The 24,794-nt window shown below is 35.9% G+C and overlaps 1 protein-coding gene across 3 annotated transcripts in view; it reads left to right on the forward strand.

Moving 5' to 3' along the window:
- Positions 1-24,794, forward strand: part of AFG1L (AFG1 like ATPase) — a 75,179-nt gene that overhangs the window by 18,022 nt on the left and 32,363 nt on the right. For all 3 annotated transcript variants that reach the window (XM_076333357.1, XM_076333358.1, XM_076333359.1), the window contains exons 3-7: positions 7,118-7,169; positions 7,830-7,931; positions 9,370-9,500; positions 14,898-14,997; positions 17,252-17,310. In XM_076333357.1, the coding sequence (XP_076189472.1) occupies positions 7,118-7,169; positions 7,830-7,931; positions 9,370-9,500; positions 14,898-14,997; positions 17,252-17,310 (444 nt within the window). The remainder of the gene's footprint in view (positions 1-7,117; positions 7,170-7,829; positions 7,932-9,369; positions 9,501-14,897; positions 14,998-17,251; positions 17,311-24,794) is intronic.

The raw sequence follows: 24,794 nt of genomic DNA on the forward strand, positions 1-24,794 counted from the left end.
TGGAATCAAAATGTATGGGCCGTCATCACTTACCCACTGATAAGCCTCCACTTTCTGGATAGGCAGGCTCAGTTGCCTTCTGGGCATTACTCGTTTTTTGACTTCATGCCCTGCAATTCCTCCCTAAGGGGGAGGAAGAGGTTGTCTCCCTTTCTGGGGGCTGGCGCCGGAGGAGTTGAAATATGCTCCTTCCTTTCACTGTTATCTCGTTTCTGGAATGCCTCAATCGGACTCAAGGTAATGCCAATAGGCTGACCTTGAGTCGCGGCTCTGGGAATGCCTAGGGCTAACGCATTCCTCCACAATTCATTCCTCAGTTCTCGAGACTCTGTTTGCGGGTTTTTAAATTTGTTTCCCTTTCATCTAGTTTCTGTTCCGTTTCACAGTTCCTACTTTGTGATCTCTTCCCTGGGGTTTTCAGGTTTTGTTTTTCAGCTCGTGCATCGAGCCAGCTGATTTCGCGGCTGTAGTTAACAATGCCGTGCATTAATTCTGCCCACTTAGGGAGTTGTTCAGGAGCATTATTGCTCTGTTTTTTATTATATTCAGTATCTCTCTTAATCTCATCCTGTTTTGCAAATAGATAGGGTTTAAGAGTTGCCGGGGCTCCTCTAATCAGTCGCTTTAACATTGCGAAATCTACTGTAGCAGATAGTGGGACATCATGGGGTCTTCATTCATGCATGGCTTGTATGCAAGCGGCTTTTCTGATGGCTGTAGAGAGCTCACTTAGAGATTTAATGGGGATTATGGAGGGTTCACCTCACTCCATGGTGTCTGTTCCTCCAGCCCAATAAGCTACTCGGCCGGTGATAGAATGGGCTGTATTTGTCGGGTCGGGTTCTAAGTTTAAGAAAACTCCCAGAACCCACTAGCCACGTGCTTCGTCCTCACTCAACATTATTCGGTCGCCTCCACTTAGGCATACTCACCACAAGTATTCAGTTTCAGTTTCACCTGGTTTTCTGCTATATCTCTCTTGCAAATTTGTCAGTTGCAACAGATCCCAGGGAATGGTTCAAATAGTATGTCACAGATGGCCACCCTGAGGTCCCACAGTTCTTTCTGTTTTAACAACAGGTCTGACTTCATATTCAGGAGGATTTGTAGGGAACAAAGGATCGTCGTCTTCTGCCCTGCTGTCATCGGGATCACTCCAGATATCTCCATCCCAATCTTCATGGGATACTATTAGTTTCCTAATCTGTATGATGTCAGGGAGGCGGGGAGCCTGTATAAGCATCATGACTTTTTGTCCCAACTTTTGTCTTTTTGCCTTTTCTTCCTGTAACTGTTTCTGCAGTTGTTCAATTTTTAAAGACGGTAACAACTCAGTTGCTTTCCTACCTTCTATTTCTTTCTCTAGGTCCTGCTCCTTCCTATTTCTATTCTCCCTTTCTTGATATGCGGCTTCTAAACAGGTACCTAGCATCTTGCAGATAACTCCTTTCCCTTTTCCATCCTTTGTGCGGCCCAGAGTTACTTTTAGGTGCTTTTCAATGGCTTCCCAATTATGCCAGTTGTCATGAGCCCATTCTTCTGAGAAGTTGGGACTCGGATTCACTCCATGCCTCCGTAAATAATCGGTGATACTACTTGCCATCCTGCTGACTACGCCACGCCAACTATGGAGGAGCACACTGTCATATTCAAGCAGAGCTCCTTTTGAGATAAAATGAAGCCAAATAAAGTATGGTTTAAATTCTAGTGCAGGCCAGGTTTTGCTTTAGCGAAGTTGTAATCAACATCCTTAATGAAGGTTTTCTGCAGAGTAAGAGTCACAGCTGTGAACAGATAGTTGGTAAAATCATAGCCCTCAAGCATTGTACCAGCTGTAGACAGTGCCATCATATGCTTGTCATATGTCTGCATCAGTTGAGGAGTTTTCTAAGTAAGCAAAATATACGTTTTTCTATGATGGACTTTCAGGGTAGTAGTGCGGTTGCAAACTTGGTTCAGTTTTGAAGAGTAGAACAAAGGCTTTTCATGCCAAGAAGAGGTGATGAGTACAGCTCTCTAGAATTGGCCTAGGTTTAATAGGATTTGTGTAGACTTATGAGTGGAAGTAATTGACGTAACTAGCAGAAGGCGTCTCCAGGAAGTACTAATGATATAGGGCACAGGTAAACCCTGTATTCCTGAATAGCTCATTGGCACTCTTCTGGTACTTTGTAACTTTGATTATGCTATGAAGTAAAAGATAAACCTTATACTATAGGCATTAACAGTTGTTTTTATGATAAAATGATTGGCTTTGGTTTTGTTTAACATTTTGTACTTAATGGGTTTTAACAGATGTAAATGAAACAAACTGATGTATTTTAAATTACTTAAGGACTTTTTGGAAATAAGTCAAACACTTTAATCAGTTACACCTAGTAGTTTGTAGATTGACTTTTTGCTTTTTCAGGAGGTTTCTAGCAACTTGACTAACCTACTTTTAGTATGAAATCTCCTGTGTTGAAAAGAATCTACTGGCAGCTTTTTAGAAATAAAAAATAGTGGTGCACGGCATTTCAAGCATGCTCATTTTCCCTGGCTCTGTCATTGAAGAGAATGTGGTTGAGAGGTTGCAGTGAAGAAAAGGGTGGGCAGAGGGGGGGAGAGAGAGAGAAGCCTCTCTCTGTCAGCCTCTTCTGTAGTCTGAGATTTCTTATTTTATTGCCTGATTTCTTCTGTGATAGAATTGCAGAAGCCTCTTCTAAAATAACAGTTATTCCAGAAATAGAGACTTCTTGCACTCCCGAACCATTACAACAATGGTCGTCTTTGTTTTTAGTTTTGTTCTTAATTTGTCACTTTTTATCTAAATAGTTTTATACACTAAAAATATGGTACAAGTAGGATTAGGGAACAGATATTTATATCAGATACAATAGAAGCATTTCAGTGTTTATCCGAGACACTTGCATTACCTCACAAGCCAAAGCTTTCTGAAATCAGTAGTTGGGGGACACATGACACCAGCCATTTCCTTTATGATAATAAAACTATGTATTTTTTTTACGATGTAGGTGTTTTGGGGCATCAGCTTAGAATGAATTTGAGGGGAAAAAACAATTAGTCTTGCTGCAAACCAAGTAGGCTTCTGTTTTTCAAAATCATTACTCAAATTTAAACAATTACTTTGATCTTCAACTTGGTGAAAGCATGGCCTTGTATGTTGAGATATTTTGAGATCCTCTGAATTGAAGTTCAAGGCTGTAAGAGTTTGCGTAGATGTTTCAGATCTCTAGCTTTTCAAAACAATACCAATTGGGACATCTTAAGAGTTGTTGAGTTGCTGTACTAATGACTTGACCTTACTTATAATTGAGCTTATTTCATGTTTTGAAAAGAGGTATGAACAATAGTAAACACCATTCAAGACCTTGAAAATGTCTTCAGCTACAACAGGAACCAAAAAGGAGGTCTGAAAGAGTGGGAGAAAGAGGCAGTTTTGTTAGTGTTTAAAAGAAAATCTGCTGTTTGGAGACTTTGCTCTTGAATTTTGCATATTTTAATTAACCATCTTAGTATTGACATGTATTTTCACCTAAAAGTTTCTCAAATCAGTGTGTAAATATTTCCAGGAAATGAGTTGCTTGCTTCTGGTGTCTGAGGCAGGGAGTAGGAGAGAAGGTGGGAAGACGTTGCACATAATTAAAGATATTTAAGAAAGAATAGGAAGTTGTCAGAATGAAGGAGATGTTTTGACCAATATAATTCCTTAGATAGGTAGGATATTGATTGATTAAAGTGAAGTGTAAACAAAAAAGAAAAATCTGACATGATAGAATCAAAGCAAGGCATGCAGTTTTGAAACAGAAATGTGTAAAACATTTTGATAGTAGAGGAGAAAATCCTGTAAATCTGGGGACACTAATGCATGTGTCTTCTCATGGAATTGTAAATATTTTAGCATATGAATGATTTTCAAAGAAAAGTCTTTAAATCAACTGATCTATAAAAGGAAAAAAGGTTCCTGTTGTAGCATGTCTGGACGATAATGAAACTTGGTGAAGCACTTAAGTTATGCTTTCTTAAGTTATTGCAAAGAATGTTATGGGAATTAAGAAACTTGGAGGACTTCAGGGATTTGACACATTTGTGGTGATGCTCTCAATTGAAGGGATGTGGTGAGCATTCAAAATATATGTTTAAAGATTCCTAAATTCTCCTCTTCAAACTCAAATTTTGTGTCCCTTAATATCTTTCATTTTGTACATTTTAAATATTAGCTTTGACATTGTTAGATCTTATCATTGTTGCAAATGCAAATTTGTTGTCAACCAATTGAACGTCATTATACCGAGACCCCAAATACACCTCAGGATAATATGGAAGCTAGGGGCAAGGAGAAGCTCATTCATTTAGTTTGTCTTCCTACATCTCCCACTTTTCTTCCTTCCCTCCCTGAAATAAACAAGACCACCCTTACTTTAGGGTAACTGGAGGATCTTCTGCGTTAGATCTCTTCCTTCCTTGTTCTTTTGGAGTGTGTGTTTCAATAGAACCAAGATCAGTCTTCTGCTGTCTTTGCTGACTGCTTGCTGTGCTCTACATTGAGCCAACAGCATTGATTGGATTTTATGAGAAATCCTAGTGGGAGTTGCTCTTTTTCTTACACAACTTCCAGGCTTCAGAAGATACATAAGAATAATTTAAAATAATTAAAAAAAAAAAATCCATTTTATGATCATGCAAAATAGCTTCAAACCTGTAGGATGTCTGAGTTTCAGTATTAAAAGTCTACTGATTGAGTTTACTTTTTTTTAATAAAATGTATATTAAAAAAAAAGCCCCCCAAAAATACAAATAAATTCTTAGTGTTATACAATACCTGACAGGATTGAGGAAGTGAGTATTCTGAAAGTGGCAATAGTGTAACTTCTGGCAGAAATACACAAAAGACAATTTTGCTTGGAAGTAAAATATTTCCTACAAATTTCTTCAGTTGCTCAAAGAGGATAAGAGTTTTTCTGGTATTTGATTTGCTTTTAGAGATGATCAGCTTCAGCAAATGTGTTCTGATCTGCCACGATATCCATCCTTTTTTTTTTTTTTTTTCCCAAAGCAATTAGATATCACTGAAAAATTGCTGTCTTCACAAAGAACTAATGCCACTTTTTAAATGGACAAGAAGTTGATTTAGACTTTTATGGAGCCCAAGCCATTATATTTGTTTCCCTTAGCCAAACCCCCCCTTTTCTGCAACATGTTTTCTAGAAATGGTAAGTATTGGAGTGAGAATAAAAGATGCCTAAAAAGATGAACTTCAAGATGGTTAAACGTAATTAATAAACACTTCACAATGAAAAAAATAGTATAAAAATGTAGGCATTACTACTTGTTCTGGTTATATAACCTTTACAAAGACAGGTAAAGCAGTACTCTAAACATTGATTTGTTTTTCTAGCTTTGTGTCATTCCTTGTGAAACTGCAAATCACATAAATACAGCCTTTTTATGTAATAAATTTAATGTGATAGTCTTTTGTCTTGTTAAAATCACTATTGTTAATCTCAAATTAAAAATAAAGAAATTCCTATGAATGTCTCTCTCATTCCGATTTTTCTCCATTCCTCCTTTCTTCACTGTGTAACTTTGAGCATCAGTAGTTTTAATGAGTGCAAGCTCTTAAAAAGTACACACTGAAAAATGTTCGTCAATTAAATTGTCTTGCAATGCTTTCAAAGCACTACAAATAGTTGCAGCCTTGTCTATTAATGGAATGGTTTCAGAACATCTGAAACCCTGTTCAGCCACAGATTGATGATACAAATTTTTGATTATCCTATTAATATAGCTCTAAATTAAATCTGTAAGTGGGTCTTATATAAGAGCTATGCTTGCATATTTTCTGAATAAACTGGTACTATAGACCTGAGACATTATCTGTCTGCCTTTTGGTCATATATTTTCTTTCATATTTAATTAGTGTTTTGCTACTGACTCCCCCATTTCTTTAACATGGCAGTGTATTTTGAAAAGTGCTTTAGATTCAAGTTGTTTAGCAATTACCCAGCTCCAAATGAGACCACAGGGTTGCAATTTTAATTTTCCTCTGTTTTGGCTCAGCTCATAGAACTCTGAAAGTGGAGCACTTTAAAATAACCAAATACTCTTCTGCAGTGTTATTGTGGATGTCAGTTCAGTTTCATGGATTTGATGAGAATTTTGTTAAGATTTCCACTTTTTTAGAAACTGCTTCTTTTAAAAATTATACTTGGAAGTGGCTATGCACAATACTGGGGGGAGGAGGGGGAATTGTTTCAAATTGAAAGTCTTGATTTTATTGCAAGTTTTCCCATAAAAATATATATTTGAGTAAAATAGAATAAACCACCAGGTGTCATAACATATGTCCTGAGTAATATTAAGAGATTAAAAATTCTTAAGCAGCATTCATTCAAGATAAACATAACTCACTTGAAAATGATTAATAAGAGGCATACTTTGAAAATAACCTTTTATATATATATACACACACACAAACATATACACACACACGCACATGTATATAGGTACATATTTTTACTGGAACTCCATTGATTTTAATCATGTTTAAACCAGAGATGATTCTGCATTTAAGATTCAAAGTGGAGAGAAAGGGGACCTACAATGCTCACTGGCTTTGCAGTACTGATTTTCTAAATCCTAATGGTTTTTATCTTAAGCAGAGCTGCTTTAATAGGTATATAGTGCATATATCTGTGAATACTACAATACTGCTTAATTTTATATCCTTTTTCCTAGGACTGTTCAAATGGCTTAATGAGGAAAAGGATTTGTTTTGATGATGATGATGATGGATTGGGAAACATTTAATCATTTTATATATGTTCTGGTAAAACGGCATGTGTGCTAGGACTGCGGATGGGGATATTTTCACAATGATCTAAAAAAAACCCCAAACCCCAAACCCTCCATGTGTTTGGCCTCCTTTATAGAATTTGCACAAATAGAACGTTAAGATTGCTTACCAATTCTGAGCTAATGATTTATGCAAGGTTACACTTTGCTAGCTTATCTACTTTGGTGGTTAAGCGTAGCTACTTTCTTACTTTACCACAGCAATGTGCTTGCTTTTATTTTACCCCATATTCGTATTTATTCTTTTTCTCTTGATTTGCAGGTCTTTGCAAAAAACAAACCTCCAAAAGGTCTTTATGTCTATGGAGATGTTGGTAAGTTTCAGTTGCATCAATTTCAATGGACTTTTCTCTAAATGCATGTTTATTAAAATTCTGAAGTGTCTAAAAGCTTTATGTTTACGTAGCATTATTGCTTTAATGAATTTTCCAGGATTCGTTTTATTCCACATTATGATGTTACTTAATACAGTTACACTCTGAATTCTGGAAGCTGTTGGACTGGACTACATTACCATGTGTAGTTTTTTTCCAGCGTTACCCACTCACTAATATTTAAGAATACAATTTCAGAATTTGGGAAGTAATTGAGGGGGCCATGGAGAGAATTTATATATTCTAATTGCAGCAATGCAGCATGAAAGCATACTTGCTTTTCAAAAGGAAATACTAAGGATGTCTTCTGGATGCATATGGAGCCATTTGTGCAACCTTTGGGCCATCTCTGTATGGATCAAAATTTTAAAATTTGATAAAAATTTTAAAGTAAAAATGCAGTTGTTCCAAATTTTTGAACAGAAAATATAACTGTTCTTTACAAACAGTCTGGTCTTGTACTTATTCTGTGGAAGAGTATAGTTTCATTAGTTCAAAGCTAATGAACAGTCATTATTGTAATCAGTACATACTGTTCTTAAATTAACTACCTATTGGGTGTTTTTTTTTGCTTTTGTTTTTTTTTTTTTTTACTTGAAGGTACAGGAAAGACAATGGTGATGGACATGTTCTATTCTCACTTAGAAGTAAAAAGGAAAAAGAGAGTCCATTTTCATGGCTTCATGCTAGATGTACACCAGAGTAAGTGCAGACACAGCTATTTACAAGAATTTTATGAAATATGATATCTATTAAAAAGTCTGTTTCATTCTCATATTCATATTAATCAGTGTAACTTTATTTAAGTATTTAAGCAAAAAGAAAAAGGAGAGAAGTTAAAGGATTTTAGCATCGTCTGTCATACCAGAGTAGATATTAATTGCATATTATTTCTCAAGTATCTTTTCTCAAAGGTTCTGTATACCTGATTGTATAGAAAACTTGGGTGTATATTTAGGATTAAATCCTTAACTAAACTGCTTACCAGTTTAGTTACCAGTTTAGTAACTAAACTGGTTCTCCAGTTACCAGTTAGCTTACATGCAATCTGAAGAAGGCAGTTGCTAAAACTGAAACAGTAGAGGTTAAATTCAATCTGCATTTTGAGTAAGCAATAACTAAATCGGGTATAAACACCAAGGAGAATGAGAACTGTTCTGGTTGGCAAACTTAGTAATATTATCAGTAATTTAGAGGAAAAAATAATAGAAGGAAGTTCATCCTAAGTTTCAGAAAATTTTCTGACAGTGTGAATAAGGCACTTTGTTTTGACGGAAATACTGTTTTAGGTATTTTAAAATTTGCTTCTGTTTCTAAATTCTATAACCTTAAAATACTGTGAAATTGTTAAATAATGCTGTAATTTACAAGTATTGTGACAGATGCATTTTTCTTGGGAAGCTTTCATCAGTGTAAACAACTTCTGCCACTCTTAGTGCCCTCTATCATCATTGGGTCACTGTTGAGATTTTCTGTTTCCATTTCTTGTCATTTTTGCTTAACCTTTACAAAGGTAACTTCTTACTGCTGCAGGATCTTTGTTTTCTGAATGTTTGTTGTTTGTAGTCAGATGGAATACAATCTGTGAGACAGTAAAGTATGGATGTAATAATACTTTGTACCAGTATCATCATGTCTACATTTTAAAATATAACTGTGTTGCTATGTCCGAGTTCTTTTAACTAAATGCGTTCTAAGTATACCTTCAGAGCATGCAAGGCACAGAGCTGTGCCATTGATTTGTAAACACCGTAAGAGTTTTTCATACTCAGAGAGAAGATTAAGACAGAAAATGCCAAATTATAAAGCGAAACTGAAACTAAGGTCATGAATTGGAGCAAGATAAAAACTGTAATTTATATCAGTTTTTCAAAGATAAAGTATAGGTGCATAGCATTCGAGGGTTCTTTGATTTTTGTTTTACATATTTCTAAACAAGAAAATATGAATCACAGAATCTGTGAGCTTTTAATAGTTGCCTGGACGTGGTTGAAAACTGTTTTGCCCTCTTGAAATTGGACTAAATTTGAAGTTTTCTTATTTTTACTGGACTGGGTTACTTTTTATTTGGTAGCTAAATAATTTTTTCCTCCCTAACTTAGAAAAAGAAATAAATATTTGTTCTTTTCTATCAACTCAGGAATACACCGCCTTAAGCAGAGCTTGCCAAAAAGAAAGGCAGGATTTATGGCCAAATCATATGATCCAATTGCACCAGTAGCGGAGGAAATAAGCGAAGAGGCTGCTCTCTTATGTTTTGATGAATTTCAGGTAAGAAGTCAGAGATTACTCCTTCGCTTCAGGGGAAACTTCCAATTACTTAAATTACTTCTAATCTTAAAATACGACACTTGTACTGCTAATATAGTATTTGAATCACTGGCCAGTAGTGAACTGTAGAAGTTGAAGAGTAGAAGTCATTTCACAGTTTTGAAGGTGGTGGGTTTTTTTTTCCAGGAGATAAGACGCAAGTTGGTGGTGTAAGTCCCATTATAGTGCTTTTATTTACCAGTCTAGTTACTGGTTGTACAAGGGGGTATTAGAGGCTCATGAGTACTTCAGGGCAGGCACCACCATCCTGTACTGAATCTGTACAGTGTCCAGCAGAGTAGTTGCCTGATACTTGCTTGGCATGCCTGGTCTTTGCTGTAGTTCATATAATGCAACAAAATTGTCTCGGTGTGATTAAGGACACGGAAATAACATGTCAAATTCAACCTAAATTTTTTCCTAGAGTTACTGGAGCCTTTGGCATGGCAGTACCAGATTATATCAACGTAACTTACATTTTTAGAAACTTTTATTGAATTACATGTGAAAATTAAAAACAAACTCATAAAATGATCTTTACCTAAGCTAACTTGGTTGTTTCATTTGTTTTACACAGCTTGTGAATTTTGTTTTAAGGGTATGTCACAAATTTAAGCGTAGAATTGCTGTATAAAAATTTTTAGGAGAGGCTAGAGGTATTTGGCAGCTCTAATCAGCTGAGTTTTTTCTTAATTCAGAGAGAAAATGCAGAGCAAGATAAGAACAGATCTGTGTTAGTTCTCAAATCACCAATAGTAAAAGAATCATCTATTAACTGCAAATTGTGTTATGCTCTTAAATTAATACATTACTGAAATGGATAGAGTAATTTATATCTCCTAGCTATTATTTTACAAGCCTGCGCACCCGAGAAAATAACCGGTTTATGATCAGCTCCCATGAAGGGGATTTTTGTAGCTGTAAAGTAGTAGGTGTTCTTGTTTTAAGTTACTCTTGCATTTTTTGACAAGGGGTAGTCCTTTGATCTATGGTTTCAGAAAGTGTGGGGTCATTGCAATTGCTGCTGTTTGATCATTTGAATTGTGCTTTATCTAGTGAATATGAATGCTGGGCTTCCAAAATTTGCAGTATAAAATCTAAATACAGAGACGGTTGTTTTTACACTCTGAAGAAATGGGAAGGTTTGGAGAGGGCAGGGAGGAGTGTTAACTGTCATGACATCAAATACTCAAATGGTAGAAAGAGGCATCTTTACTGTACCATGTATTAGTGTAAAAACCTGCTTTTCTGTATAAATGCCCACTGCTTTCACATCCTGGTGTTGCTGTGTTTCCAGACTGTCATGTTTCCACATTTTAAGGGGAGAGACTCTGGTATTTTTTGTTTCCAAATTGATTGCCTGCTCCCCCTGCTGACTTGCTTGAGGTACATCAATCACTTCAGTTGTAAAAATCACCTGGTTTTGCTGGTGAGTCACAGTTGGGAAAGTAATACAAGAACTATACTTTAAAATGTGTATCTAAGACTTTGCATTCTTATGTGAATTTTAAAAATGTACTTGTTCTGGGTGTAATAATGTTCTAAATTCACAGATTTCTGAACAGCTGGATTTCTTGACTGATTTTCTGTAGCATTGAACGCTATGCAGACTTTGCCTACTGAAGAGGAGTACCAGCTTTCTGAAATTTTGCAGAATGCACTGAATTTGGGATAAGAAACCTTCTGCTTAAATAGTCATAAAGCAGTGCAGTGGCTGGAAGAGCAGCTCACATGGTGACACAATTAACATTGGTAATAAGGAGCCATATCTAATTCAGGATGTTTGCAGCTCATTCCCCCAGTGGAGACAATGGCTAGATTTCACTGCAGTCTGATTTACTCATATTTAAAGAATTTCTGGATTAAAATGAAACTGGAAAGAGCTGGAGACTCAGAACATATACTGCTCTGACTTGCAGGCAAAGCTGCTGTTTTGATAGATGAAAGGTCAAGTTGGGTCTATACTGCTTTAGCAAAATACTTGGGTGTGGAGGAAGCATCAGAAAACTGTTGAGATTTGCTTGAAACGCTTCAGGTTGCTTTCAAATACCTGTTGGAAAAAAAGGAGAATAAGCTGAAATTATTTATTTCTCTTAAGATCAGACACACAGATGAGTGATCTTGTAACAGGGACAGCAAAAAGTATTGTTAATGTTCATATTTCAGAGGAAACCAAATGCAGAATTTTAAAAGACAAAAGCATTGCTGAGGTTGCACATTCCTCTTTGACAGTGAGCTAAAGCAAAACAGAAGTACTCTGAAGTGAATCTTCTTGCAAAGCCTAGAGAACTGTCAAACAAGTGGAGAGTTGACTAATTGATGTAGAAAAATATTTCAGTACTTTTAAAAGTAGTTTTGTGTGTTCCAAAATATTGTCGTATTAAAAAAAAAAAATTACTATGTCTTAAATGTTTCTTTTTGCAAATACTGTGTGATAGCTAGGACTTTAGTGATGGTACTAGGCTTCTGCGTTTGTCCATTCTGAAGCAGGTTTTTGGTCAGCATTTGCCTGAGCCACAGGTTGTTGCGTTAGTAAAGCATTGCTACTTCTTACTGATCTTTGTCATACAGTTTACTGTAAATATTAAAGTCTTTTTTTTTTTTTTTTAAATCACAAAAGTCTTAAGCCATTCTAAAAATGTGTCCTCATGTTGAAGGAAAACCCTAGAATTAAGCCATTTGTAATTATAATTTTGATGTTTCAGAACACAGAGGTTGGCCAATAAAAAGACACTAGTTATTGTTTAGCGATCAAATAACTATACACAGGTAATTAGAAGGTCTAATTTTGGCGTGTGACTGTAACCTATGTTTGTTAGTGCTGATAATGAAAACAGAATCCCTACTTCTTGGTAAGCTGGATGATCGTACAGTGTTAGTCTGTATATATACCATTGGTACCACTTGGACATAAAACAAACTACAATTTAGGGAGTTTTTACTAACCTGCATGCTATTAAAAGCTTCTAATAAAAATTAGGCTCTTATTTTTGTGCTAATACTAATTACTGATAATACATGCTTATGTTTGTCATTCATTACATGGAACTGTACCAATCAGTGGATGACTGAGTCTCAGGCACTTAACATGTAAATTAACTATTAGTCTAGTGGGTTTTTTTTTCTTCTTTTTTCTTTTTTTACGTGAGTCATAATTGAAAGCAGCACTAGGTCATAAAAATCTTTTCTCTTAAATGCTAATGAAATTTCTCCATTCTCTCCATTATCAGGCTCTCCTTATTGGTAATTTGTAGCCTTTGCTTTTGTTCTGTGTTGCAACGAATGCTGGATACAGTAAAAAACATGAGAAATGACAATGCTTTAGTTACTGTCTTCTACCTGCTTTACCTTGTAGAAATTTTCTGTCTTTCCCAAGCTGTATTAGATAAAAAGAGCTCATATTTGCATCCCAGTTCTCAAAATGGCTCTTCCTTTCTGACAGAACTTTCGAGAGTTATTTTTTTTGTAATGGAGTTGAAAACATCAGAATTCCGCATCAAATAACAGTTCTCATTAATAAGAGAATGTTATTAATTGTTTTCTTTTATGTGAGCATTAATATTCTTTTCCTCCCTGTTTTCTAAAGGTAGCATGCCTTATAGTATTTTTAAACAAAGAAGTTTGTAACAAAATGATTTATATAATACATTTTTAAAACTTTGCTATTAGGTTTGCTTTGTGATACAAGAAATTCAGTTACCCCTAAAATGCACACATATACTGATTCCTTGTGTGTTTTAGTTTTTAGGAACAGGGAAAGTTCCTAAATTTTAGTATTCAGAAGAAATAAACTATCGATAGGTGGGTACATAAGCAGATATATTAGACATATAGTACAGTAGTGAATTACTACATGCTTTTTGGAATATCGGATCTTAGTGATCAGGGATGTGCAAATCTGAGGGTGTGTTACTGATTGTGTAAAAGTTTGCTTTTGAAAAAGGAAAAAAATTTCCACATTAATGCATTCCGTAGAACTAATTGGAAGAGATCTTTGGAAGAAGGAAACCGGTGTTTACATATGGTTCCTTATGAATATTATTGCTTCCAAACTAGCTGTCAGAAATGTAACCTAAGTCTTTTACCGTCTCTAGTTCAGAATTAAATTTTTTTGCTGCCCAGAAAGCTAATTTAGAAATGGGGGGATGATGGGGGGTGGGGTTGTGGTGGAGTAGGGAAAAAAATTATACTGGTTAAAGTCTTTCTGTAGATGTATTACTATCACAACATACACATCCAAACTGGTGAAAGCACAGCAATCTGCCAAGCTGTTGTGTAGTGAGTGTGTATAACTCTCAGCATGCCACCACTTTTTTATTTCCTCAGAACTGGGGTCTGTTTTGGTAAGTCAAAGTGCAACAAGTGTCTATATAATAATCGAAGGGAATGCAGGAGAAACAAGTGTAACGATAATAAAGATGGTTTACTTATTGGGATTGCTGATCTCACCTGGTGAACCCCTGTAAAATGTAAATTGCTGTTGTAACAATGGGCTTTTTTCAGAAAAATTTGTTACCTTTTTTTCATTTGTACAGAATGTTTTCTGTTTCCTTTTATTTCTTGGTACTGTAAAGCAAGTTCGTTAAGCTACACTTAGATATTTATTTTACTTTATGGCTTATTTTTTAGTCTTGTGGTTTTTTCCCCCAGTATCACTTGTCCCACCCATTTTTGTTTTTTATTCGTGTTTTGTGCCTGAAGGTTAGAAGAGGCTGACTGTGCTGGAAGTGACTGCTGTGCCTTTTGATTATTCATGGACAGTAATAGAAGGCACTTAAAAAGAACAATGAAATTGCTTATTTTTGTGATGGGCCATCTGTTGAATTGTTTTTTGCAACAATCACACAATAGTATCTATGTCATATCATTCTATTTTCAACAGCAGCTGATTATGTATAGTTGGCTACTTGTCTTTATTTCTGAAGTCCAATGACCATTTAAATTCACCTCTGCAAACCTTTGCCTCAAAGGTAATAGAAATGTAAAACAGCCGGCGTGTATTTTCTTTCTGTCTTCTGGTTTTTTCATGTTGTTTCTCATTAATTAGGCCTCTTAAATGTTTAGGTCTGTTTTCTGTGTCTTCCACCTGTAGTTTTATAATAGAAGTTAACATGGAATCATTTAGCAATTGGTAAAGAAATGGTGGAGTTCCGCAATAAAGAGTGGGCAAGTTTTGACAGACAGTGGTACATTCACTGCTTATTAATTATCCCTTTTATTTTTTTCTCACCAAGCAATAATTAGAATCTTTCTCCATGGCTTTCACTAACAAGCATTTTTCCTAGCTACAAAGCCACTTGCAGATCTATTGCGGCAGAAGCTGAAAGCAAGATAAAACAAATGTGTTGTCTTCTACAGGTCACTGACATTGCTGATGCCATGATTCTGAAGCAGCTTTTTGAAAATCTGTTCCAAAATGGGGTTGTCGTTGTGGCAACATCTAACAGGCCGCCAGAAGGTAAAAACAAACATGCGACTAGTATTATCCAAGTACAATGAATCTCAGTATCCTACAAAACAATCGTATTAAAATCATATAGTATTTAATACTAATAAACTCTCCTAGTCTTCAGGAATCTGAGATATTCCAATTTGTCCCCTGTGGTTTTGTGTTCTTAAGGAAGAAAGGTTTTTCACTAAGTCTTACTCCTCTCTTCTCTCAAACTCAAGGTGTTCCTCCCCCCACCTCTCCCCAAATCCTTCTGTGTTTTCTGATCTTCTCTACTCTGTCTAAACCAGTGGGAAGGTATTTGGGTACAGGAGAGTTGGGGAGGGGTGAAATACTGCCTGCGTTTTGGATGTATTCCAGGGTAGGAGAAGATCATATTCTGCAGAAGAGAGGGGAAATAAGAGTACATTCCTTCCTAGTTTCTAACTCAGAAACTTGCAGACTTGATCCACGAGCTCAAAGGAGAACCCCTTATCAAGATGCCATTCTCACAGCTTGGTTTGAGGTCACTTATTGGGAATTACTTAGGTGGAGAGTTGTTTCCATTTCTAACTGTTTTTAGATAGAGAGTGACTAGCTTAGGTAGATCCTTATACAAAGTCCCCAAATCTGTATGGGTTTTAACCAAGCAGTAATTGTAATTTTTTGTAGAGGAGAAAAGTGTTTGTTACAGTGTAGCATTAGCAGTTAGCATAATGTATAATTTCTATGCAACTTTTATGACACTTTAGATTGATTAATTTCAAATGTTTGCAAAAAATACTGAAGAGTTACAGTATTAACCGTAACTACCAGTTAATTTTTCTACCCAAATTAATTGAGTAAAAGAGAATCACTGAAGATTTACAATGCACTTTATCTTAAAAAAAAAAAAGAGAAGAAAACATTCAAATGTTTTTACTAGAGGGGGAAATAATTTCCCATTGGTTCATGGCTCATGTGAGTTCAAAACTCACAGCCTTATTAACTGGAAGAACTAGCAGAAGTAGCTGTTACGTGTTCACTAATTTTTGCAAGTAAATGTGCAATTGGTTGCTGTTTTAACAAATGTATAGCTATCGTGATTTGCAGAGTTATGAATGAGAATGATACATGGCTTCATGCAACTTTGTTAGTAATTAGGTGCAGAATAACCTTCACTGATAATTTTCCTAAATGTTTCTGTGTACCTATCCAGTTTTGTGAAAACCATTTTGTAGGTGTCCTGTTGGTTTCTCATGCATACTGTATCTTCTGTCCATCATGAGGTGTTGGTAGAGCATAAACGCTTTAGCCTAGTTGTAGCCTTCAGGCATTATGGGGAATATAGGTGGTATTAATAACCTGGCATGGTCTTCAAGGGGAATTTTGGTGACATCTCCGCCAGGTGTCTGTATTCTCTTATTTATTCCTCCTGTCGGTCATAGGTGCTGTACTGCCTTTTTATAAGGTTTCCTAATATTAATGAAAAAGAGCAGCCCATCGTACAGTTTAAGTGATAACATTTTCAATGAACGTGTTGGGCAGTTGGATGTTTCCAGAGAAGAGAACTGTATGCTGTATAAAATAGGGATAAATAAGATATAAAATGCTGCTTTGCAGTTTGTTTTTATAATCTGTCTTTTCTTTGAGTGCAGATTTGCATTTTGTTACATAACATTCTAATTTTTTTTTAATTCAGTTGTATTTTTAGCAACTTCATTTAAATTTTTTTTTTTTTTTTTTTTTTTTTTTTTTTTTGCCTTAGGGATGACCCTTTTTCTGTCTTTGGAAAAGGGAGTGTACCTGGTAGAACTGCTAGAAGATAAAGTGTACCACAGTACACTGAATAAGAATGATGCTAACTTTGTAAACTCAAATAGCGTATTTTTAGTTTACATTGGGTTTTTCCCCTCTGCCAAATACTTGGGACTTAGCAGTTGCATAGTTTTGGCCTTATAATCATACCAATGTAAACCCAGCATTACAAATCCTTTTGTATATCCTTACTTTAAAACAGATGCTGGTCTTATTTCGTCTGCTAAAATCAGTTATTTGTTGTTAGAGATTTAAGTCATCTTTCACTCCCTGCCTTTTTCAGACTTTCTCAGGAAGTTCCTTTCTTCCTTAAGAATGCATTGAATTTTCATACAGCAAAAGAAGAGAAATCAATTTCAGCTCTCCTTTTCTGCCTTTTGTTCTTTCGCTCTCTAGCAACACCGAGTTTTATTTGCCAGGCTAAAAGACAAGCCGACATTGTTATTAAGACTAAGTAGCAAAATGGTACTGATTTCCTTTCTTTCAGATCTCTATAAAAATGGTCTTCAGAGAGCTAATTTTGTACCATTCATTGCTGTGCTGAAGGTAAGGAGAGTCACTTGTTAAATGCTTTTCAATTTTGCCTGCTGTATTAATAAATTAGAGATTTGTACAGGATTGCTTTGATAGTAGTTTCCAGATAAGATGTATATGCGTTAACTGTTTGAGGCAAAAATAATTGAAGGTAAGGTAAAAAGGAACTCTTCCTCTCTAGAATTAACATGTCTTGAAAGCTGGGCATTTTTAGTATGACAAAAAGGTACCTTTTTGATTAAGGTAGCGGAATTTGTTTGGATAGGACTTTTCTTACTGGTGTATATATGCCGTGTAACATAGTACTCCTCTAACAGTTAAACTGTGTTGTACTTGTGGACATCTTACATTTATTATGCTACAAAAACTTGGTGTTCCTTTGGTGTAAGGAAAGTAGTGTTCGGTATGTACCCCTCAATTACCTTGTTTCTGGGGGGTCTTCCTCATGTGTACGTGGTTTTCTGAATGGGTATTTGTGAGGCTTCGCATAATGTTCAAACAAGCAGCAGTTCTGAAGCAAGCTTCCTGGAGTCTGCGTGTTGTGGTGTGGCAGGCCGTAAACTATAATTGCTTCATTTAAATTAAAAAATGGAGCATCCTTTCTCGATGTGAATAATACAATCAGTGCTTATTTTGCTATTAAAAAAGAACATATGCTGAACTCACGCTTTTAAGTCCTGGGCAAGTTGCAGATATTTTTAATTCACAAGCTATGATTGTATTGTTACGTTATTGAGGGCTAGCATACAGCTCCTGTGTCCTGCTCCGCCTGGACTGATGTGACGTGTAAAATGGAAATAACAGCACTTCCCTACCTCACAAAAGTATTGCTGGCATAAATACATAAAGAGTGTTAACTATATCAATATTTAAGTTAAAAGAAAGGTGAGGTAGAGTTTAGAGTAGGTTTGGCTTAGTGAGAAGAAATCTGGAATTACATTCGTTGGTTGTTTCTGTTAAGGTGGTCAGCAGTAAAGCGGTTGACAGTGCCTTGGGTTTTCAGTGGGGCATTTTGGAATCATAAGATTGCTTAGTTGCCTAAGCACCTTTGAAAATCCCATCTAATGTTGACATTTGAGCAATTACCAGGTTTCAAAGTTAATATGTCATTGACATGAATGTTGGCACTCCTCTGTATCTCAGAATGGCTGTGTATAAAGTCAGGGAGGTTACCAGTGAAAGTGGTTCTTACCTGGATCACTTTAGAAAAGTATGACACATAAAAATAAACGAGCAACCACTTCCATTTCAGATTCTTGAAAAGGGTTTATTCTGTAGCTGACTGCATTGGATGCAGGAGAGGTCCTGATCACAGAGCATTTTCAAGAATAGTAGTAGTGTCATATACATTTGCTTTTTGAAATGCAGCATCCGTGGCAAATCTTTCTTTTCTATATATCCTTCCTTGTTGACTCTTAGTTTTCTTCCTTGATAAATGTAAGGCTCTTTCATTTCACTGATCATCAGACTTAAAGAATATCTATAATGTATGCTTATTTGGCATTGGTGTTAAGGATGGAGTAGCTTCTGCCTCAGCTGTTTATAATTCCATGTGTGACTTTAGGAAATGTAAAGATGATACCTTCCAGGGTTTTGCATGGAAATATAAAGGAAAAAATATTGCGTTGGATGCTTGCAAATGTTTGATTTACTGTCTTCTCTACCTTTATCTCGCTCCAAGCCATGTGGATCTGTGGTAGTGTCAGTCTCGTCTAACCTGTTCCCTGGCGGTGGCTTTGACAACTCCGATGAACTCCTGTCTTAGTTTTCTTTGGGCTCAGAGCCTCCTGCAGGGCTTTTGTCTGGGGTTTAGTGGGGGTGAATGGGTGGGTTGGTTTTGTTTGTTTGTTTCAGAAATTAACTTCTATGATCATAAATCTTAAAATAAGGCTTTAGCACTAAAAGTAGTTCAAGTTCAACACAGGAGCTTGGAATTCCTTTAAATATTCTTGGGAAGATGGAATGAATGGGAAGTATTGACAGTACATTCTGTGAAGAGATGCTTCACTTGAAATAGATTTCAGGCTGTTTCCGTTCCTCATAAATGGAATGCATAGTTCCTAGATACCCTGGTAACTGTTATACAAAAAATCTTTCCCTGTCTTCAGATGATCAAAAGAAATGGTTTCTTTCCTGGATCTAGAATTACCCGTGTTCATCCTTGGTTTTTTATTTTCTTCAGACTATGTAATTCCAGTATCTGTATTTGGGTTCGTATTTCTTACAAAGATAACTATAAACCAGTTTCTGTGGAATAAGCAAAAAGGTGAAACAGCGCTCTAAGGAAGACATAGTTCTCTTGCAAAGTTTGTCTGTATTGCCTTTCTAGGTGGTAGATTACTGGGGACAAGTGATTGCTGAATGCCTGCAGTGGGAGGTGCAATTGATAAGCTCCACTTTTTAGGGCCACATAAAAGCTCCAGGTCCTACAGCCGGGGGCCACGTGAAAGCTGCAGGTCTGTGTAGTTGGGCAGGCCAGTAAGACTGTCGGCAGCTCTTCCTGCCTTGCGTGTGTCCCCTGCCCAATTCTGAACATATCCCAGTATTCTGATCTTTTGAAACCTTAAATAGTTAGAGATCTAATTTTTCAGCGATTCTTTAATCCTGTAACTTAAAGTGGTAATTTTCATAAACAGGGAAAAACTCTTGATTGATGGGTTTGTTGTTGCAGCTAGAATTCTTTGGGACACAACATTCTTTGTGGAAGGGCTTAGTTTCTGCAACACATAGGAGTGCTTCTTCAGTACATGAAATTTTATAAAGATAGAGCTTTACAGAGATAAGAAGTATTAGGAAGGAAAATCTTTTAATTCTATAATTGCAATTAGATTCAGTCCCTTCTGATTGAGCTTTTAATCTAGCAGCATCTCTTACCGAGCATTTTAAAGTGCATGGAACTCCTAAGTGATTTTTTTTTTTTTTTTTTTTAACAAAGGCAGTTCTTGAAAAGAACTTTCATTGCTCACAGTTACTTTGTTCAAATGCTTAGAGCAGAAATACTCCGAAAATTGTTAATCTAAACCACTAAGAAATATAAACATTTTTATAACCATTTTGAAAGTGGTTTACAAATAAAGCTTACAAATAAAGCTATGTGTCTTTAACAACTTGATGTAAGATCTGAAGTGAGGCTCTTAAAAAAAAAAAAAAAAAAAAAAAAAAGAGAACGCATGCTTTATTTTACTGGTTTGGCAGTAATTTTAGCAACACTTTAATTTCTGCAGGCATTTAATGAAGACATTTACATCAACCCTTAACTGTTCTGGAATCCTAATTCTAATTCAGTGACTAGTACAATGCTTAATTCTGCAGACAAACAGGAAGGAAAGCTCCTCAAATAGTTTGTTGTGTAAAGTCTATAACTTAAATGAGCAGTTCTTGAGTGTCTAAAGGTTTCCTGGAACTGTAGCGTGAAGTTTTAAAAAGTCAAGCCAAGTCAAAATACAAAATATGTAACTTCTGCAATTTGTCACGTTTTCTTCATGTGGTAGACCTGCACTGCGCTAAATTCTAACTGAAGGTCAGGAGGTTTTAGGGCCTTTCATAGCCTGAATATACCTTTAAAAGGTACAGTTTTAAAATAAAATGTTTGGCTTTGGCTACCTGCGTTTTGCTTTAACTAAAGAGAGAGAATCAACCAGAAACCTGTTGTCAGTAGGACATGAAATTACTGTAAGCTTCTTATAGTGAACTTTTTTTTTCTTCTGCTATTAGGGACCAAATAATTATTTATTTTAAAACTATTGGGTTAAAATGACTCTTAACAGTAAGCATTGTACACGCCTCTCAAACAGAAAGCAATGTATTTTTATATGCTGTATTGTTCACAGTCTCTCTCGAAATTGGTTAATGATTATTTATTGACATTGTTGCCTACTCTGGTTGGTTTTAATTAAAATATACCCTTTCTTTCAAAGCAAGAAATGGAGGAATTTAAAAGTATTTTTACTTTTCAATAACTTGGTTTGAATATGAGAAAAATACTTGTTTAAAACATTTAGAGCTGTCCCTAAGGAAATTGTGGGAGTTAGTTTTGTACAAAGGCATTTGGTAGATATAAAATGTCTTTGGCGGTGCACTCAGCTTTTGTCCAACCACCTGTGTGAGAAATGCAGGGATTTGTTGATTGATGGATCTGCCTCTTCCCCCCCTCCACCAAAAAAAGGCATCTCCTTGATGAAATTGATTTGTCAGTTTGTTCCAGTCTAATGGTGTGATAGCCCAGCAGCTTTCAGTACGTTGAATAGTTAAAACCTGCTTTTGAGGTCAGTGTCAGCCACTCTGACCCCTGTGAACTGTCACCTGAGTCAGAATTGCAGGGATTAGGCCTTTGATATTGTGATGGCTTCGCCTATCAATTGACTTTTTCATTACTGAAGATGTTGGGCCTTTTGTTTCCCTTCTTAGTATGTAACCAAGCAAACTCCTAAGTAGAAGGAGCATTTGTTCTTGTTCTCTCTCTCTGCAAGTAATAGAAGTACTCATCTTTTGTGAAGTGTACCTAATTAAACATAGAAAAAAATAAAAATAGAAAATATAGCATGATTGCAAGTATTTTTGTGCTGAACATGAGTATAATTTCTGGGTAATTTTAGTTTGACAAATTTGTAAGACTGTCAACTAACAAAATGTTGTCTGTAGAAAGCAAGGTGTCAGATTAGAAGTTACCAGCCCTTTCTGCATTCAGCCTTCTAAGCCTGTGTGTGTTAAACACAAGGATTATTTGAATTCTGTAGTTCAGAGCACTTAACTGTTACAATATTTTTATAATGTACCTATTGCTTTAGTGTGTTCTCTAGATACTAAGCTGTTCAGTTTGTTTACCTTCTACATCTGTCTTACACACATGTGCTTGCTCCTAGACAGTTTATTTAGATGCAGATTAAAACTTTATCTAAGGATAAAATAGTTGCTACTGTAGCTCAGGGTGGGGCTCCCTGCCTTCTCACTTCCTTTAATTGTTAGGATTTCCCGAGTTCTTGCTTGGTTTCTTTACTCCTTGGTTAAAATGAGTAAATCAAAGCATATCATAGATATGGAATAGTTGATTCCTGCTGTATCAGGGTAAATTAGTCTAATTACACGTGGCAGTTTTATTTGCTTGTGATGTAATGTGAAATGAGGTCCTGCCTCCCCCCAAAAAGCCCGAGCCAATTAATAAAGCTTTTAAGCTCTTTGTCACAGGCCACCGTGGAGGTCTGCAGAGAAGAACTTTAATCCAATAAACATTTCATTTAGATCATGAAAAGAAAGCATGAGGAGAAGCTCCTACAAGAGAGGGTGTTACCAGCAATTCTAGCCATGAAGAGATGTGAGGAATTTGCCAAATTAACCAAGAGGCCTTCATATTTAACACATAAATGTGTCAAAACTAATAATAGAATAATTTAATTTGAGTTGAACCTTACATTGTTAACATTCTAAGAAGCCACAACTGTTTTCTTCAAAGACTTTACTGTTGAGTTGGATGGACAGGGCAAGGGGAGGTTGTGAGAAACCCAGATAGCAAATAGCACTGGCCGAAGCTGGTGGAAAGAGAAAAAAAAAAAAAGGAATAGATAATTAGGTGTAATTAGCGTGTATGAATTGTTGTCTCCCTGCCCTTGGCTTGAATAAATTTCAGAGAAAAAAAAAACCCTAGTGGTGAAAACGCTTTGATGTAAGAAGAGTCATTGTGGTTTGGCAGCATAAAGGCAGTGTTTTATACTTCTTACATAATGGTTGTGGTACAGAAAGAGTGAATGGACCCCGCACCCCCCAGCCTGCTTTACAGCAAGGACTTTTGGATTCCCTTGAAACAAAATGCATCAGAAGTTTTCAGTTGTTGGTAATGAGGTAGTGGACCTCATCAGAGCTAAGCGTAAGCCATCTTTAGCCTTTGTTTAGATCTTAATCGCATTTTTTTTTTTTTATTCTGGGAAATCCAGTTTCGTAAATCAATACTACTTTCCCCCCCCCCCCCCCCCCCCCCCGCCTGCCAACAGTTCTGGCAGGAGCAAAGGCTAATACTGGGAAAAGAAATACAAATCAAATGTTAAAAAGAAAAACAACAGCAAAAAAGAAATCTAGACAAATAACTTCATGCAGGCTATAATTCCAGTGAAGTACATGTATTAGGGGTGAATTTGACCCTTAGTTTACGAAACATCATGTTATAAATTTGGAGTGAACTCGTGGCATTTGTTTTTCACAGAACACCACAGCTTGTTTATTAGGAGATTGAAAGTTACAGTCATTATTGGTTCTTTAGCAAAACTGAATGTTATACAGCGGTGTTTGGGTTTTTTTTTTTTATTTTATTTATACTTATTCTGCAAGGAAGATTTTTTTCCGAAGTGATGTGAAATGGGGAGAGCTGTTCAGTGTAATTCTTATTGCGTGGAAGTTTACTCTGCCATTCTTCTGCTCCCTAACTGGAAAAAGGAGAGGCTACTTGTGTCCTACCCAGCACAGCCACATCTGTACCTCCTGAATTCTTTCACTTTTGTCTGAATATCTGAAATACTATTCACAGAACAGTACATTTTAAGAGTCTCTGTCTTTATTCATGCACCATTATTTTACAGGTTAATTGTCTATTTTTCCTCTTCTTAGGGGGTAGCTGATTTGTAGCTAGACATTAAAATAAGTTATTGAAAAGTTGTAAAATAGATCGTATGTTCCTTGTGGTAGCAAGAATAGTGGAGTTTCTTAGTTGTTAAAGTTTTGAAGGCTGTAATGTAAACTTGTGCAACTTCCATTGAACTAATTTTACTTCTAAATTTATCTCTGCTAAACTCTTCAGTTTAAAGTTTAAATGTTCTTGTCACAAGTGTAAGAAACAGATTAATTAAAAAAAATTATATGTGGCAGTATTTAACTTCCCAGATCTTTGTGCTCTAGGTCCATTTAAAAATAAATCACAAATACAACATTTGTCATCCAAAATTAGCCTAGGCATGATTAGTTTCACTGATATTGTACAGTATACTTGGATGACATTTTGAAAGTTTTCCTCAGAATTTGTTTGGGTTTGATTTTTTTTTTTGTTGTTGTTGTTTTTGTTACAGTGTTTAAAATTGGAACAAGCATGAAGTGTTTAAGGCTATTGTAGCAATTTCCCATATTGCATTATTGCAGGTAATGAAGAATATGGGGGCGGAAAGACTGTAAAAAAATTAGTTAACCCCTTAAAGCATTGCACTATTTTGTAGAACAAATAGCCTTTTGTACTTGAAGTTGATTTGATCTGTGAAAGGCAACACCTGAGTATCATGCAAGACTAAGTAATTATGCCTGATTGTAAGGGTTTTTTTCAGGTATAGGTCACAGGAAATTCAGTTAGGGTAGAGTATGTACAAAGCTAAGAAATATGCAGATTTTCTGTTGTAAGAGTGTGTAAAAATTATTTACAGTTAATACTTGCATAAAGGTTAGAAAGGTTGATGAAGTGATATTTAGTTTTGCTTTACTATTCACTGTGTGTCAGAATGTAATTATGACTGATTCATGAAACT

Source organism: Aptenodytes patagonicus, chromosome 3, assembly GCF_965638725.1.
Source record: "Aptenodytes patagonicus chromosome 3, bAptPat1.pri.cur, whole genome shotgun sequence".
NCBI lineage: Eukaryota > Metazoa > Chordata > Aves > Sphenisciformes > Spheniscidae > Aptenodytes > Aptenodytes patagonicus.